Genomic DNA, 18,809 nt, shown 5'->3' with positions numbered 1-18,809 from the left:
TCTATTGCAGACGCAGTTTCCCATACAATATATTTTGTGTAGTCTAATTATTTCATATTTCATATTTGTCTGTTCGTGTGCTGGCTTTTCTCTCGTGAAGGAATTCGTCCCACGAGAGATGCTGAGACGCAAGACACCTGCAGTACATTGCTATTTATTTTATTGTCAACATCAGTTTTAATATTTTTATTTGCATTCTTACAGTGGAAGCTATTTAATTTATTTAAAAATTATATGTTTAGATTTTTGACCAAACATGGCAGTACTCACAGTGTATACTAGTTCTACTCTTGAGTTATCCCTATCAGTGCTTGGGGGGGGCCATGCATGGCTCTTGGGTTACATACCGGTATCAAGGGAATCCAATACAAGCACTTGTACTATCTGTAAGCATTTTAATATTTCTATCATTTAATTATCTTTTTGGAATTACTTGCTTTTTAACATTATATAAATTTTAGTGTGCATATGTATGCATGAAAATAAACATCTATTACCATTAATTAAGTTTACCAAAGATGGTTTCATTTTATATTGAATGTATCTTTGTTTTTATTAAAATAATTTCTCTTTCTTCTCGTTTGATAATTAGTAATTTCTTTTTAAATCAAAAAAAATCTAAGGCTGGAGAGATAGTACAACAGGTAGGGCATTTGTTTTACCAGCTGCAGGCCTGGGTCTGATCACCTGCATTTGGTTTGGTCCCCCAAGCCCTGCTAAGAATGACCAGGAGTAACCTTGCTGGGTGTGGCCTCCCCCCAAAGTAAAGGTCTATTTTTTTTATTACTTCATGTTTTGTCTACTTTTTGCTCTCTTTGTTGTTTTTCTTTCTCCTTACCACATGTAAGTTAAAGCCTAAGCATCAATTGAAGTCTTTTCTGTATGTTTCTTATTTATTGAAGTTGTCAAATGTTTAGACAGTTTATACATTTTCTATTAACTTTTATTGCTTTAGCTATATTATGACATGAGGAGTAAAATAATATTTCATAAAACTGTCTTTTTATTACTATCATGCATTTTAAAATAACACACAAATCATTAAAATGTGCATAATATTAAGATACTTTATATTATTAAGAAACTTCAAAATATTTAAATATGTAAAAAATTTTTACAGATGGAGAGAATATGGCTATATACCTACTAACTCTGATAGTGACATAACTATATTCTGGTAATCTATTTTATTATATATATTGTGACATGGTTCAATAATGATAAAGAATTTTAGATATCAGTGATACAAATGAATATCTTTATCTATTCTCATGATTTTATTCAAGATTAGTATAGCTATTTTACTATTTAATATGTAGTTTGTCACTATATTACCTTAGAGAGTTTTAACTAATTTTATTAGTTTATTTTATTATCAGTCTATTTTAGTTTAGAATTACTGATATTCATCCACTAATAGTTTGTTATATTAATCAAAGTATATGTGATATTTCCTTTTTTAATTTATTGACAAACAAAAATCAACTATATTTTATATATTTGAATATATATGTAATCTATATATATACACTTTTCTGTAGCTTTTTGATATCTTTCATATATCTTTATCTTCATAATCAAAGTCATCCATTTAATATATTATCCATCTCTAAATGTGTAGAAATTAAACTCTGAATGATATAATACAGTTATTCTAGCTCATGTATTTTAATTTTTTTCTTTATTTTATATGCAGGACTCAAAAACATGACTGTGAATAACACACCCTTTATTTGGATTGTATTCCTTACATAATTTCTTGCACTACTCACTGAACATTTTGCTGTAGAGTCAGATATCCCTAATGGCACTACTGATGGTGGAAGTGAAAATATTTATAATATTCGGCTTAAAAGGATACCAGTAAGGTATTCTGTTGCCCCATAATATAATTCTATTTCATTGATTTTTATTTAAGATGGTCTATTTCTATTAGGACATTTGTTTAACATTTTATCTTATAATGTGTTAATAAGTCTCTTGAGAGTCAAATATTAAGACAAAATTAGGTTATTTATTTTGAACTGATTTAGCAGTACAAAACTTGAGAAAACTTAACTTCTTTTTATTTTACTTTTTATATTTGTAAAGTTTCTGAAAAATGGGGGCTGGCACAGTGGCGGCTAGAGGTAAGGCATCTGCCTTGCAAGCGCTAGCCTAGGAAGGACCAAAGTTCGATCCTCGGGAGTCCCATATAGTCCTTCCAAGCCATGAGTGATTTCTGAGCACATAGCCAGGAGTGACCCCTGAGTGACAAAGGGTATGGCCAAAAAAAGTTTCTGAACAATATATTAATTAAGTTGAATCTAAAATAGTAAAAGTTTAGATGTGTCATTTGAATTTCTTTAATTAACTATTATTCATTAAATATATGTAGTAACTATTTTGACCTAATTTTATAGGTTGTAGAATTATTTACTTGTGCGTTTTCTTCTATTGTGGTGGCCTCTCACTTTGTTCTTGATAGCTCTGCATATCTAGTTTTTATTAATTCTTAAAAATATAGTTTATATAGCATGGCTGACATAGGGTTAATATTTATATATTGATGTACTAATCTGCTACATTCCAACACATCAAAGCTAGAAGATTATTTTGCTTTGGAATAAGCTAATGATTTTTGGAGCTTACACTTGGTTTTGTGCTTAGGAAACTCTCTTGGCAGTGTTCAGGGGGCCACATACAGTCCTGAAACCAAACCAGATTAGGCTGTGTCGAAAGCAAGTGCTTTAACCACTGAATCTAAAAATTGTTATAATGAGTTGCTAAAAGTACTTATCCTTTTTAAAAAATAATAAATATATTTTAGATGAACTTTATTGAGGAAGGTTTTGCTTGCATCATATGCTGCATTTAGACATATCTTATCTTCACAGTATTATGTATTCCTTAAATTCCATAGAGGTACATTCATATACACAAATTTTTTTGTGTAGTAATGGAAGAGTTTTAATATTATCTGAATTGTAAGTGTTGCTTTTAGATAAACAGTTGCTTCCACTACCTGCACTACAGTTCATAGCCCAAGAAAAAGTAAAAACATTCTTATCATGAAAGTAGACAACCATTCTCCTCCCAAAAAGAATTCACACTTACAATGCTGGATTTTTATTTATTCTAACAGTGTTATGTGCTTTCATTAATTGGATTCTGACATGTATTTTGAAGGAAATAAAAACCCAATGACAGTAACCTATAATTTAGAAACTTGCCTCTTTCCATTCTTTATTCTGTGTTTTACCTGAAATCTGAGTCATAGAAGAGACTAGGACAGTGCAACTCATTGCATATTAACCTTCACTTTCAGCTATATTGTTTTTCCCTTGTATTGCCAGCAGTACTCAGACTTACACCTGGATCTGAGTTCAGAGACTACTGACAGCTCTTGGGTGACCATATGTTTTTCTCTTATAGCTGACCCTTTTATTTTTACATCATAATTTCATTTATTCTGTTAAATATTTTAACATATTTAAATTTATATGTATTTGAATAATTTTATGGATAGGTACATAAGTAAGCAGAAGTTTTATACAATAGACTAAAAAGGTTCTATCTTAAAGTTAATCTTAATTTTTAGGGTATTACTTATTTATGAAAAAATTGTGAGATTTTTTTTGACATACATTTTATTAAACATGTCTTCATAGAATAAGAATGTACAGAATAAGAAATTACAGAATAAGAAATTACATAAAACCAAAGGATAAAATGAGCTAAGGTGAAACAAATAAATCTAAATAGAAGAATGGAAATAGAATAATATATATTATTGAAAGATAAAAATATAAGCTTTAATGCATGAGTTAATATCCAGTTTTCTTTATTTAGGACTGCTATTTTGTTTACTTCTTTATTAATGCTACAACTTTTTTTATTGAGTCATTGAAGGCTTTCTTCACTTGCTGATTTCTCAGTGTATATATAAATGGATTTAGCATAGGTGAAATAGAAGAAATAAGTAATGAAACTACCTTATTTATGGTCACATTGTCCTTTGCTGCAGGATTCATATAAATGAAGATACAACTTCCATAGGTGATGGAAACCACAATCATATGGGAAGAACAGGTGGAAAAGGCCTTTTTTCTTTGCTGGGCAGATGGAAATCTTAATATTGTCTTGATAATATAAGTATAGGACAGAACTACACACAGAAGGGTCACTAAGAGGGTCACCACTGCACAAATCAAAACAGTTGTTTCTATGAACCATGTGTCTGAACATGATATCTTTAGAAAGGGAGAAGCATCACATAGAAAATGATCAATGACATTTGAGTCACAGAATTTAAGATTTAATACAAAAATAAGTGGGGAAATTATGACCAACAACCCAGACAACCAACAGCAGAATACTAATCTCCTACAAACTTTGCGACTCATGATATTCACATAATGCAGGGGTTTGCAGATGGCCACATAACGGTCATAGGACATGGCAGCAAGCAGATAAAATTCTGTAACAGCAAAGAGGTCAGTAAGAACCATTTCAGTGATACAAGAATTGTAGGTAATCACCCTGTCACCTGTTGCTATGCTATACAAGTATCTGGGAATACAGGCTGTCGTGAAGGAGATTTCTAATAAGGAAAAATTTTGTAAAAAATAGTACATGGGTGTTTTAAGGTGAGGATCCACAAAAGTGAGTGTGATGATGGTCAGGTTCCCAGTTACACTCATCATGTAGGTGAGAAATAGAAAGATAAAAATTGGAACTTGCAGTTTAGGGTCATCTGTTAGTCCCAGAAGTATGAAGGTTGTTATTGTGTAATTTTTCATCACCGATGATTTCTTTTCAACCTGCACACCAAACTATTCAGAGATTATTATTAGATTCAATTATCTGATAAATATAATTCAATCAGCTTTATCACAATCTAGATTTTTATATTTTAATTTATTCTATGTATATAATTACTCTGACTATTTGACTTCATTGTAAGTTGCAAAAATGTCATTTGACTCTTCCCAATTCTTCCATTTCAGGTTAAACTAAAAAAAAATCACAAAATTCAACCTATAATTTTGATTAGATGTTACGTTCATCCTTTCAAATTTCAACTAATTTCTCATTGCTGATCATTTTACATTAGAATTTGAAAAATTCTCTTTGAAACTGGTAGCTTGTGTCCAATTTTGCTTTAATAATTTAAAAATATTTTAGTCATTGAAAATTTTATATACTAGTTTGCCAAATTCATATGGGTAAAAACACAAGATAGCAATAATCAATACACAGGAGAGGTAGATTAATGATTTGCCTGGAAAATAAAACCTTCAAAAAAACTATGGAGTTGTACTATATATAAACATATTTATAGATTTACACAGACATGTATAGTTAAATTTAAAAGCAATGGAAAATAATTGATGTACTCTACTGATTCTTTTTATTTCTCATGTGGCATCTGCATCATGTGTTAACCTTAGTTTAAAAAGTTGGAGGCATTACTAACATTAAAAATGTTTTTATATATTAAAAGTTAACCATAGCCAAATTTAATAAATAAATTGAAAGTAGCATATAACCAATATCGTTCTATTTATTTTTTAAGAAATATTTTAATGGAGCTTCTAGGATTTTTTTTTTTTTTTTGGTTTTGGTCCATACCCGTTTGACGCTCAGGGGTTACTCCTGGCTATGTGCTCAGAAATCGCCCCTGGCTTGGGGGGACCATATGGGACGCCGGGGGATCGAACCACGGTCCGTTCCTTGGCTAGCACTTGTAAGGCAGACACCTTACCTCTAGCGCCACCTTCCCGGCCCCTTAATGGAGCTTCTAATGAGTGATGTTACATATATGGCTGATGAAAAGAAATTCACACACATGGATACTTAATTTTCCCAATTTCAAATTAATTCTTATATAATTTCTAGGTAGTTATTATTTACTATTTTTATCTGTATCTACATCTGTTTATGCTGTGAAATTTAATAAACTTTTACATTTTTATAAAATAGATAATTCTAATTATAAATGTTTTATTGGTTATTTATTTTTCTTTATAAAATGTGGCTAATATTTTACAAGGGAAATAATACAAATTGAAAAATGTATCATACTTACTTTTCTCTCAGTCAATCATAACTTCCTCAAGTAGTTTAAAAATATTCTTAAAATTAAAAATTTAAGTTGGTGACTATTTTATGCGAAATCTTATCATTTTGTTCATGCAACCATATTTATACTATCAGATTCTTTAAACATAGAGAAGTTTCTCTAAAATTACTTTCTACAACTAATTGACATTCTCATGAAAGATCTAAGAAGTATTTTCTTGCATATTTTAACACTGGATAGGAGAAAGTAATCTTCATGATAGTGGGATATGAAAAATTTTCTTCTTTGAAAAAGCTGGACAGGGTCAGAGGTTTGAACAGTAGAGCCTCGACTTAATCAACTTATTGAATAAACAAAAGGTCCTTAGTGATTTACATTCAAAAGTCACTAATGAATCTTTGGGAGTAATTTTTTTTTTTGGCAAAAGCAAACAACTAACAAAGGCTACTGAGGCTCTTGTGTCTTTAGAGAAAAAAGGATGGTAAGAACCAAGTTATTTAGTTCATTTTCTTTAACACTGCAATGAAGAAAAATCAGCAGTTAAGTACACATAATCAAAGTGTACAATTTATATACGGTGACATATGTGCTGTTGTGAAAACATAAACATGAGCAAATACATCACCTCCAAAGCTGATCTTGTACATATTTTGAATCACTTGTACCTCTCTTACTACACATTTGTTCTTTAGACAATCAGTAATAAATTGTCCACCACTAGACAGTAATTCGCTTCTTATACAAATTTAAACAATTCCATATATTGCTTTATTAAAAAGATAGTACAGGGTCAAGAAGAGGGGAATAGTAAGTACAAGGTTGTCTTGCAATTAGCCCACCTTAGTTCAACCCTTAAAACTGAAAATGATCTTTCATGTTGTCTCAGGAATGATCCCTGAGCAATGCTGAGTATGGCTCATACCACTCCATTTTCAATATACAATGAAGATAATTTGAACATTTTCCCCTTAATTCGGATGGAAATAATATTTTATTTATCTTGGATCTTTAAGTGAAGTATGTTGGATAATTCTTAAATTAGATATCTCAATTTCTAAAGAATTTGACAAACTTTTTCAACATATCATTCGCATTCTAGGTTCCATTATAATTGTATGAGAATTAAATTAGGTTAGTTTTAAGAATATATTAAATGAAAAAAATAAAATATATTTTAAATCAGTTTATTTAAACACTGTGGTTACAAAATTATCCATTGTTGGGTTTCATTCATACAATGTACACCATCCTAAATCAGTGCTCCTTTCAGAATGTGTTCCATTTATCTGTCATGCCCATCCCCTCACCCATGCCTTGCTCTAGGGCAGGCAAATTGCTTCTTTTACTCTCTCTCTCTCTCTTCCACTCAGCCTCCTCCTCTTTCTCTCCTTTTTGACACAGTAGTTTGCAGTATTGTTAATGAAGAGACACTTTGGCTGTTTCTTAACTCTCAGCTCTAAGTTCTTGTCCTGAGTTATCAATTCCAAAAATCATTGTCATAATAGACCCTTTTCTACTCTAGCTATACTTACTGCTATTTCTGGTAAACTTTCCATTCTGCTTTGGATCTCCTGACATTTGTGTATATTGTTTCTGAGTATTATTCCCTAATATAGTTGTTCTTCTTATGTCCCACAAATATGTGAGATTATTCTATGTATATTCAATTCCTTCTGGTACATATTACTCAGCAAAATAGTTTCCATAGTCACTCATTATCATGCAAATTTCATAACTCCGTTTTTCCTAAAGGCTACATAGTATTCCATTGTGTAGATATACCACAGTTTCTTTAACTCATCTGTTGTCAGGCATCAGGTGGCTGTGTTCAGATTGTGGCCATTGTAAATAGTGATGCACTGAATATAAGAATGTAGGGACATTTTTGTATTGTGTTTTTCTATTCCTGTTGTATATTCCCAGGAGTGGTATTGCTGGGTTATATGGAAGTTCAATATCTAGCATTTTGAGGAATGTCTATATTGTTTTCCAAAAAGGCTGGATCCATCTGCATTTCAACCAGCACATAATGATAGTGCCTTTCTCTCTGCATCCATGGCAACACTGGTTGCTCTTGCTTTTTCAGATGTGAGCTAGACTCGGGGTTGTAATATGATATCTCAAAGTTATTTTTATTTGTATCTCCCTGATAATTAGTGATGAGGGGTATTTTTTCTGTGCCTTTTGGTCATCTTTAGTTCTTCTTTGAGGAAATATCTGTTCATTTTTGTCTCCAAGTTTTAATGAGGTTATATATTTTTTGTAAAGTTCAATCAATGCCTTTTATATCTTAGATATTAATACCTTAGCTGAGTGGTATTGAATGAAAAATTTCTCCCATTTTGTGCTTTGCCTTTGTATCCTAATAACTATTTCCATTGAGGAACAGAAACTTTTGAGTTTAATGTGGTTCTATTTGTTTATTTTTGCTTTTACTTGCTTGGACAATGGTGTTTTCTCCGTGAAGATGCTATTAGAACTTCAGTGTCATAGAATATTATGCCTATTCTTACCTCTATGTATTTTGTTGTTTCAAGTATGACATCAAACATTTAATACATTTTGATTTGATCTTTGTTCATGGTGTTAAGGAGAGGTCTGAGATTATTTTTTGCATGTAGCTGACCAGCTCCCCAGACACACTTGTTGAAGAGGCGTTACTCGTTCTACCTTGTGTTTCTTTCTCATTTATTAAAAATTTATTTGTAAATATCTGGGTCCATTTCTAGATATTCCAATCTAGTTCGTTGATCTAAGGGTCTGTTTTTATTCTAATACCATACTGTTTTAATGACTACTGCTTTATAGAACAGTTAAAGTTGGATGATTTATTCCTCCCATGTTTTTATTTTCCCAAGAATTGCTTCAGGTAGTTATGACGTGTATTTCTCCATATGAATTTCAGGAGCAACATGTTTACTTCTTTGAATATTGTGATGAGAATTTTTATAGACATTGCATTAAATCTATATAATGCTTTAGGAAATATTGATATTTTAATTATAGTAATTCTCCAATCCATGAGCAGGATATGTCTCCATTTATTGTGTCCTTTTTCATTTCTTGAAGCAGTTTTCTGTAATTTTCTTTACATAACTCATTCACATGTTTAGTTGACTCCAAGTTAATCATTTTTGTGGCACAGTTTTGAATGAGATCTTTTTGTAAATCTATTTCTTATCTTTCATTACTTGTGTATAGAAAAATAAAAATTGTGTGTAATAACTTAGTAGTCTGCCACTTCACCATACAAGTATATTGTTTCTAGAAGCTTTTTTGTGGAATCATTAGGATATTCTAGATACAGTATCATGTCATCTACAAGCTATGAGAGCTTAATTTCTTTCTTTTTATGTGGCTATCCTCATTGTCTTTTACTTGCCTAATTGCTCTGGCTAGTACTTCAGTAGTCCATTAAATAAAGTGGTGAGAGGTGGAAATCTTGCTTTTTGCCGGATCTTAGTAGAAAGATTTTAGTTGTTCCCCATTGAGTACAATATTTGCAGTTGGTTTATGATAAATGCCTTTGACAATATTGAAGAAAGTTACTTTAATTCTCATCTTGTTGAGAGTTCCAAACATTAATGGTTGCCGGACCTTTTCAAATGCATTCTCAGTGTCTATTGTGATTCAGGTGTCCTGCATCTCAGCATCTCTAGTGGGTAATAAATCATTTATAAGAGGAAAACGGGTAACATGAGCAGCCTAATATGAAATATGAAATAATGAAACTATATACAGGGTATGTGGGGTCAACACATATTCTGGCAGGAGTACGACAAATTTATTTTTTAAGCAGTGAATTTTATAGTGGAAAAAGCCAGTCATAGGTATAAAGGAGAATGTTTACAATCACAAAGCAAAAATCAGGGATTATTAGGAAGTAGAAAATATCTAAGAACTTGATCTTCGCTGAGCTGGGCTCTATTGTTTTAGAGGTCAAGGAAAGTAAGGAGCCAAATCCCCTAAGGTGTGGCTCCCTTTTTCTGAAAAGAGTCAACAGCTAGGATCTTTATTCTCGCTACTCCTTGATTACCAGAAACTGAAGCTCCAAGGACATATTTGAAAAAGAGAAAAAATATTAGCTTTTAGGTGCTAATTATTATTCAGAAAAGGGGTTGTCTTATTAATCTTTGGTGCTGGAATATCTGAAACAAATTATTTAATTGAGGCCATAATTTTGCCTGAGATTTTACAAAGGAGAGATAGCCAAATAATGACAGAAACTGTAATACCAACTATTAATTTATCTCTTTGGGGATTTCTCAACTATCTGTGCAGGGGAAAAGGCATCAACAGAAGGCCTTTTGAGGAACCTTGTGATGGTTATTTCAGCTCTCCACATGAGGGAAATCTAGGTAAACATCTGGTGTGCCTCCTGAGTTCTTCTTGAGTTTATGCATGCCATGGCACTATTGATATGATCATAAGATTTTTGTATTTACTTTTATTGATATGGTGTATTGTAATGATTGAATTATATATGTTAACCATACTTGCATTCCTGGAATGAATTCAGCTTGATCATGGCATATACAATTTTTGATGTGTTGTTGCTAGTATTTTGTTGAAGATCTTTACATCGATGTTTATCTAGAATATGGACCTATAATTCTATTTTTGGTGTATTTTTTGTCTTTGTCTGTTTTAGGTATCAGGGTTATGTTAGCTTCTTGGCAACTATTTGGATATGTTTATGTTTTTTTTTAATTTTCTTTTTTTTTTATAAGAGCTTGACGAGTATTGGTATTACATTTTCTGCCCTAGAATGTTGATTTTCATGGGGATTTTCTTTGAGTCTTTTGAACTCAAATGATGCTTATGCTGTTTCTGTTGACTTAAGTCCAGACTCCTATTTTCATCCATTCATATTATTTGAAGATTTTTTTCCCATAGTATGGTCACTTACTTTAAATTTCTTTCCCTATCTCTTCTGTTGTATTGGTTTGTTATGCAGCTTATCTTCCAGCTCACTTTTTCTGCTCTTGCCACTGTTTCTCTGCTGGTGAGGCCTTCCAGTGAGTTTTTTTATTTTGCCTACCGATTTTTCCAGGACTGTTAACAAACTTCAGTTTAGCATTTTCTCATTTCTACTTTTATAATGCCTTGAGTCTTTGTTGTGGTTCATTCACTTCATTTTATATTTTCATTGAGTTTTTTTTTTTTAGATCCTACATGATTTTTCTAAAAACCTTATCTGAGAGGCTATATAAATTGTTGGTACTTGTTAGGTTATCAGAGCTACCATCTTTATTCTATCAACATGGTGGAGGTCTGTGTTATTTCCCCCATTGACACACTTGCAGTGTGGTGTTTTCTACTTGTTGTTCTGAGATTCACTAAGTAGAAGTGTGCGACCACAGAGTAAAGCAGAGAAGTCACATCCCTCTGGCTCTCCTTCTGGGCCAAAGCAGCACTTCTGGTTGATGGTGGGGTCCTGGGAAGAGACATGAGGCTGAAGCTTTTCTCCAAATCCTCCTTCTGGCGAGCTTACCTGTCATTGGCTCTTTAATTAAGAATCAAAAGCTTCAATTTGCTGCAAATTCTTAGTAATCAAAATGATCAAATTCTAGAAGTGAAGCTCCATTTTATGACTATTTATATCACTGTTCTTCTTTTTCCATTTTTTTATTTAAACATCTTGATTACATATATGACTGTGATTAGGTTTCAGTCATGTAAAGAACACCCCCCTTCACCAGTGCAACATTCCCACCACCAATGTCCCAAATCTCCTTTCATCCTACACCACCGTCACCTGTACTCCAGACAGGCTTTCCAGTTCCCTCATTCATTCACATGATTATGGTAGTTCTCTGTGTAGTTAATTTTTGTAATTGCACACATCACTCTTTGTGGTGAGCTTCATGAAGTGAGCTGGAAGTTCCAGCCCTCCTCTCATTGTCTCTGAGGATTGTTGCAAAAATGACTTTTATTTTTTTTTAAACCCATAGATGAGTGAGACTATTCTGCTTCTCTCTCTCTCCCTCTGACTTATTTTACTCAGCATGATAGATTCCATGTACATCCATGTATAGGAAAATTTCATGACTTCATCTCTCCTGATGGCTGCATAATATTTCATTGTGTATATGTACCACATTTCTTTAGCCGTTCGTCTGTTGAAGGGCATCTTGGTTGTTTCCAGAGCCTGGCTATTGTGAATAGTGCTGCAATAAATATAGATGTGAGGAAGGGTTTTTTTTATTGTATTCTTGTGTTCTTAGGGTATATCCCTAGGAGTGGAATAGCTGGGTCGAATGGAAACTCAATTTCCAGATTTTGGAGAAATCTCCATATTGCTTTCCATAGAGGTTGGACTAGACGGCATTCCCACCAGCAGTGGATAAGAGTTCCTTTCTCTCCACATCCCTGCCAGCTCTGATTCTTTTTATTCTTTGTGATGTGCGCCAATCTCTGTGGTGTGAGGTGGTATCCTATTGTTGTTTTGATTTGCATCTCCCTGCTGATTAGTGACGAGGAGCATTTTTTCATGTGCCTTTTGGCCATTTGTATTTTTTTTTTTTGATCGAAGCATCTGTTCATTTCTTCTTCCCATTTTTTGATGGGATTAGATGTATTTTTCTTGTAAATTTCTGTCAGTGCCCTGTATATTTTGGATATTAGCCCCTTATCTGGTGGGTGTTGGGTGAATAGTTTCTCCCATATGGTGGGCGGCTCTTGTATCCTGGGCACTATTTCTTTTGAGGTGCAGAAGCTTCTCAGCTTAATGTATTCCCATCTGTTGATCTCTGCTTCCACTTGTTTGGAAAGTGCAGTTTCCTCCTTGAAGATGCCTTTAGTCTCAATGTCATGGAGTGTTTTACCGATGTGTTGTTCTATATACCTTATGGTATCAGATCTGATATCAAGGTCTTAATCTATTTGGATTTTACTTTGGTACATGATATTAACTGGGGGTCTATGTTTGCTTTTTTGAAAGTGGCTAACCAGTTCTGCCAGCATCACTTGTTGAAGAGGTTTTCCCTGCTCATCTTAGGATTTCTTGCTCCTTTGTCAAAAATTAGATAATTGTATGTCTGGGGGACATTGTCTGAGAACTCAAGCCTATTCCACTTATCTGAGGGTCTCTCTTTATTCCAGTACCATGCTGTTTTGATAACTATTGCTTTGTAGTACAGTTTAAAGTTGGGGAAAGTAATGCCTCCCATTTTATTTTACTCTAGGAGAGCTTTAGCTATTCGAGGGTGTTTATTGTTCCAGATGAACTTTGTAAGTTTTTGATTCACTTCTTTGAAGAATGTTATGGGTATTTTTAAGGGGATCGCATTAAATCTGTATAATGCTTTGGCGAGTATTGTCATTTTAATGATATTAATCCTGCCAATCCATGAGCAGAGTATGTTTTTCCATTTCCGTGTGTCCTCTCTTATTTCTTGGAGCAGGGCTTTATGGTTTTCTTTGTATAGGTCCTTCATGTCTTTGGTCAAGTTGACTCCAAGATATTTGAGTTTGTATGGTACTAATGTGAATGGAATTGCCTTCTTGACTTCCTTCTCTTCCCTATCATTATTGATAGGCAATTGATTTCTGTGTGTTAATTTTGTAGCCTGCCACCTTGCTATATGAGTCTATTGTTTTTAGAAGCTTTTTGGTAGAGTCTTTAGGGTTTTTTTAAGTATCATGTCATCTGCAAACAGCGAGAGCTTGACTTCTTCCTTTCCTATCTGGATTCCCTTGATATCTTTTTCTTGCCTGATCGCTATAGCAAGAACTTCCAGTACTATGTTGATGAGGAGTGGTGAGAGCGGACAGCCTTGTCTTGTACCAGAATTTAGAAGAAAGGCTTTTAGTTTTTCTCCATTGAGGATAATATTTGCCATTGGCTTGTGGTAGATGGCTTCAACTAGATTGAGAAAGGTTCCTTCCATTCCCATCTTGCTGAGAGTTTTGATCAACAATGGGTGTTGGACCTTATCAAATGCTTTCTCTGTGCCTATTGACATGATCATGTGATTTTTATTTTTCTTCTTGTTGATGTTGTGTATGATGTTGACAGATTTATGGATGTTAAACCATCCTTACATTCGTGGTATGAAACCTACTTTGTTGTAATGTATGATCTTCTTGATGATGCATTGGATCCTTGTTGAAGATCTTTGCATCAGCATTCATCAGGTATATTAGTCTGTAATTTTCTTTTTTGGCAGCACCTCTATCTGGTTTTGGTATCAAGGTCATGTTGGCTTCATAAAAGCTGTTTGGGAGTCTTCCCATTTTTTCAATATCATGCAAGAGCCTGGCTAGGATTGGTAGTAGCTCCTCTTGAAAGATTTGAAAAAATTCATTAGGAAATTCATCTGGACCTGGGCTTTTTTTTTGGGCAGATGTTTGATTACAGTTTCAATTTCCTCCATACTGATGTGGGTGTTTTGATATGCTACATCCTTCTTACTTAAATGTGGAAGGTTATAAGTGTACAAGAATTTTTCCATTTCTTCTAGGTTCTCATGTTAAGTAGCATAAAGTTTCTCAAACTAGTTTCTGATTACCCTTTGGATATCTGCAAAATCTGTCGTGATCTTCTCCTTTTCATTTCTAATATGGGCTATCAGGTTTCTCTCTCTCTTTCTTTGTGAATTTTGCCAATGGTCTATGAATCTTGTTTATTTTTTCAAAGAACCAACTTTTGCTTTCATTAATCTTTTGAATTATTTTTTTGGATTTCCACTTCATTGATTTCTGCTTTCAGCTTTGATATTTCCTTTTGTCTCCCTATTTTTGGTTCCTTTTGTTGGACATTTTCTAATTTTTTGAGCTGCGTCATTAAGTTATTCAGGTATGCCCCTTCTTCCTTCTTGATGTGTGCTTGTAGAGCTATCAATTTTCCTCTCAGGACAGCTTTTGCTGTGTCCCATAGATTCTGGCAGTTTGTATCTCCATTATCATTTGTTTCCAGGAAAGTTTTGATTTTCATTTTGATTTCATCTCAGACCCACTGGTTGTTCAGTAGCAGGATATTTAATTTCCAACTGTTAAAGTTTTTCTTCTGTGTGCCTTTGTCGTTCACATCTAATTTCAGAGCCTTGTGGTCAGCAAAGGTAGCCTGCAAGATTTCTATCCTCTTGATTTTATGGAGGTATGTTTTATGTGTCAGCATGTAGTCTATCCTGTAGAATGACCCATGTACATTGGAGAAGAATGTGAATCCAGGTTTTTTGGAATGGAGTGTCCTATATATATATATATATATATATATATATATATATATATATATATATATATATATATATATATATATATATATATATATATACTAGTCCTCTTTCTTCCATTACTCTTTTCAGGGCTAGTATGTTTTTGTTGGGTTTCAGTCTGGTTGACCTATCAAGTGTTGATAGGGCCGTGTTTGTAGCAGGTCAGCCCCTGAAGAGGTTGACTGATGGAGGGATGGAGAATGAGGCCCTTTTCTTCCAGCTCAGAGCACGCGTCTGCCACCCTGTCTAGCCCACGGTTCTGAGGTGAAACGGTGGGTAAACAGCTCGCAGACAATCAGGCTCGTGGAAATATTTGCTTTATTCGGATGGACAAAACTGAAGTCCAAAGACTCAGATTCAGTTCCAGCCAGCAAAAAGCTACTCGCCTTCCACAGACCCTTGCTCTTATACTCCAGAGTCAGGTCCCACCCAATGGTGGGATCAGATACCAACCAATGGTGGAAGCAGAATCAGGTCCTACCCTAGGGTGGGGGCAGAATGCCAGGTCACACCCTAGGGTAGGGCACAGATTAGGGTGAGCAACATAGTAATCCCCCAAAATATTTACATACACAACAATTCCCCCTTTTGTTTTTAGTAAACAAACAATATTGTCTACAATTATTAAAAGAAAAATTAGTCAATAATAAAAGAGCGGCTGTTTGCATAAGCGCATCACAGGAAAATGTAAAGAAAAACTTCTAACCTAAGCACAGGGTGTCTAAAACCAGAAACATGTATCAAGGAATCAACTACAAGCTCCTGAGAAGATAAATCTAAGACGTACATAGATCTTTCAAAGAGACACCAGAAAGGTTGTGTAGCAGGCAAGAAGAAGCACCTTTTCTTTATTTGTTGTTGTTGGTGGTGGTGGTGGTGGTCGTTTTTGGGTCACACCTGGCAGTGCTCAGGAGTTACTCCTGACTCCACATTCAGAAATCGCTCCTGGCAGATACCGGCATTTGAACCAATGACCTTCTGCATGAAAGGCCAATGCCTCACCTCCATGCTATCTCTCCAGCTCCATTTTCATTCAAGTTCAGGTAGACCAGAAAGCCCATCTTTGAGGGCATTGAACTAGGCCTTTATTTCGGAAGAAGTGGCACATACACCCTCTGCACAGTGGGGAGCCACTGCAATGATGATCAATAGGTATCTGAATTTAGTCCAAGTTCTTAATCCGGTCTGAAGTCCATAAGATGTCTGAAATTGATGTCGACTATTTATAGATGGGAGCTTAAGTCACAAACCAAATCAAAATGTTTAAGGCAGAGACCCTCCCTGTGTAAATAAACAACTTGAGGGCCCATCCAAAATGGATGGAACCTTCTATAAACCTAGTATTTTGCCTATGATGCGCCCACGCAAAAAACCCTGAGAACAGACAAAAATATCATTTGGGAAATTATAGACAATAATATATAACTCACAAACCTAAAGTCAAGAAAGCAAAACCTTAATGTAATACAACATCGATTCCTAATATTAAAAACTAAAATAGAAAAACATTAATTACGATAGTCAAAAGAAGTGTAGTACCAAACGTAACTTCAAAGGATTACAGTTATAGGAAAAACAACAGATGTAATTTCTACAGAGTTCAATACCAATCTGTAAATATGAGGGGCCTGGAACTCCAAAAAGACCGGCAGAAGACACTAGATGGGTCTGGAAAAGCGGGTTGAAGCCTTGTACAGGAGATAACATAAAGCTGAATGAAGAAGGAAGGCCAGTACAGTCATCCATGTGTTGGGGCATCCCCAAGCGTTACATCATTACATCATAAGTTGGTTGGGCTTTTGTATTTCCTTTGGGATCGGTGCAATCTTGGGGTAGCCATTGTAGAAACGGTCAACAATAGCATTTTGTATGTGGATGGAAAACCAGAAATTCAGATAGCACAGTTTAACTGGGATCCAGAGACTGTGGGTCTTGTCCATGGATCTTTTCTCTGGTGTTACATTGTGACACAAATCCCAGGTGGCTTCATTTCCAACAAGTTTGCAGCATATATGGTGTAAAACTCCAACAGTCATGGATTTCTTCTTCCCGCCGAGATCAGGAAGCTTGTAGTTGTGGGTGAAGGAGATGGGTTGCACATGTGAAATCCTGAAAATTAAAATGTTAAGGACTAGGAAGAGAGAAGGAAGGATAAGGAAGACTAATTTGGGGAAGATAAAGTTAGGAAAAAGGAAACTATATACAAAATATGCAGAACAGACAGACACTAAACAAGACATACATACACAGACTTCACAAAAAATATGGCCATAACACTCACTCATACTAAAAAATATTTGTTGGAAAGGATCCAAAATAGAGCAAAAGAAAAGAGAATTCAGCTGAATCAACTAAAAGCTCCTTAAAATGTAATAGCCGGCAATTGTTTAGATAAATCATTTCAAATTCACTAAAAAAATTTTTTTTTTTGCCTAGCAGATCTGAAAGAGAATTTCATGCGTAATACAAACATGGACAACTCTACTATACGTGTATATCAGTATATATACAAAGTTATTGTATAACAGTAACTTTATGATAATCAATCATAGGCAAGAAGCACTGTGAAGAAAGTCCACCTAAAATTATCATTATGTCAGCGTCTTAAAACCTAAATTGAGGGAAATAAAGCAATGATGTTATAATAAAAAGAGTGAAAGTCGTTAAATGAGTATACCTAGAAAGAAAAACAACATTAATATGATGAGAAATTTCTCTTTCAGGTGAACCTTGACTAAATTAATTTGTAAAATTTCATGATTAACTGAGACCTAGAGCAATAATGAAATTAAGACATGAATCCATCCTACAAGGAAACACATTGGGGATTCATGATTTTCAATCTATATTCATTGATCATGCCTGTGGAAAGAATCCTAGAGCATTAATAGCAACTGATAAGGAAGTGAAATGATTATCTGGTGTTCATTGTAGATCTTTAAGAAGTATAAAACAGGATGTATACTGCTGTGGATTTCAACAATGTATTAGGGACTTTTTTGATCTTCTTGTCATCAAAATTGATCCAGTGTTGTTTTGCAGCAATTTTACAGTATGAAGTACAGTGTCCATAGTGAACTTTACCATAATGGTTTGACACCGATGATAAGTTGTATTTCTTAATCTTGCTTTTATTCTCTGAAGTGAATTCCTCTAAATTGAGGTCTTCTAAAGAAAAATCTACATACGTATGCAATTTTTTTATTTGTTCGCCATCAAAAGCAAAACGTTTCAAGTGTATTATAAGTACTGGTGGCAGTTTCCATAAATACGTTTTCTTTGAAAAATCCCTTCTATTTTTGCAACTGTTGCACAGAACTTTGTTGTCATTTCTTAATTCTTCTTCTTTAAAAAATTCAGAGAGGCATTCCTGTAATGTACATTTATCTGTAGATGTAACAGCCAAAGACAAATGAACAAATGTCTCATAAACCTCAGACTTTTGGTGGCAAGTGAGACACTGGAGTATAGATTTGAATTGTCCTTGAAAGAGATCATAAATAATAGATTTATGAGCCTTTTGGTAT

At 34.0% G+C, this 18,809-nt stretch overlaps 2 protein-coding genes across 2 annotated transcripts in view; one reads left to right on the top strand and one right to left on the bottom strand.

Moving 5' to 3' along the window:
* DNAJC14 (DnaJ heat shock protein family (Hsp40) member C14) overlaps nucleotides 1-18,809 on the top strand; it is a 1,080,043-nt gene that overhangs the window by 835,939 nt on the left and 225,295 nt on the right. The window lies entirely within an intron of this gene.
* Nucleotides 3,846-4,781, bottom strand: LOC126023003 (olfactory receptor 6C2-like). Its single transcript, XM_049784045.1, has one exon. It carries the CDS (start codon nucleotides 4,779-4,781, stop codon nucleotides 3,846-3,848), a length of 936 nt encoding a protein of 311 aa, XP_049640002.1.

The sequence above is a fragment of the Suncus etruscus genome, chromosome 11, assembly GCF_024139225.1.
Source record: "Suncus etruscus isolate mSunEtr1 chromosome 11, mSunEtr1.pri.cur, whole genome shotgun sequence".
Taxonomy (NCBI): domain Eukaryota; kingdom Metazoa; phylum Chordata; class Mammalia; order Eulipotyphla; family Soricidae; genus Suncus; species Suncus etruscus.
Note: the sequence above shows the minus strand (reverse complement) of the source record. Positions and strands in the feature narration are given on the sequence as shown.

What these genes read in the sequence shown, in the direction of transcription:
- LOC126023003 (XM_049784045.1), bottom strand. Translation starts at nt 4,781, where the DNA reads ATGAAAAATTACACAATAACAACCTTCATACTTCTGGGACTAACAGAT.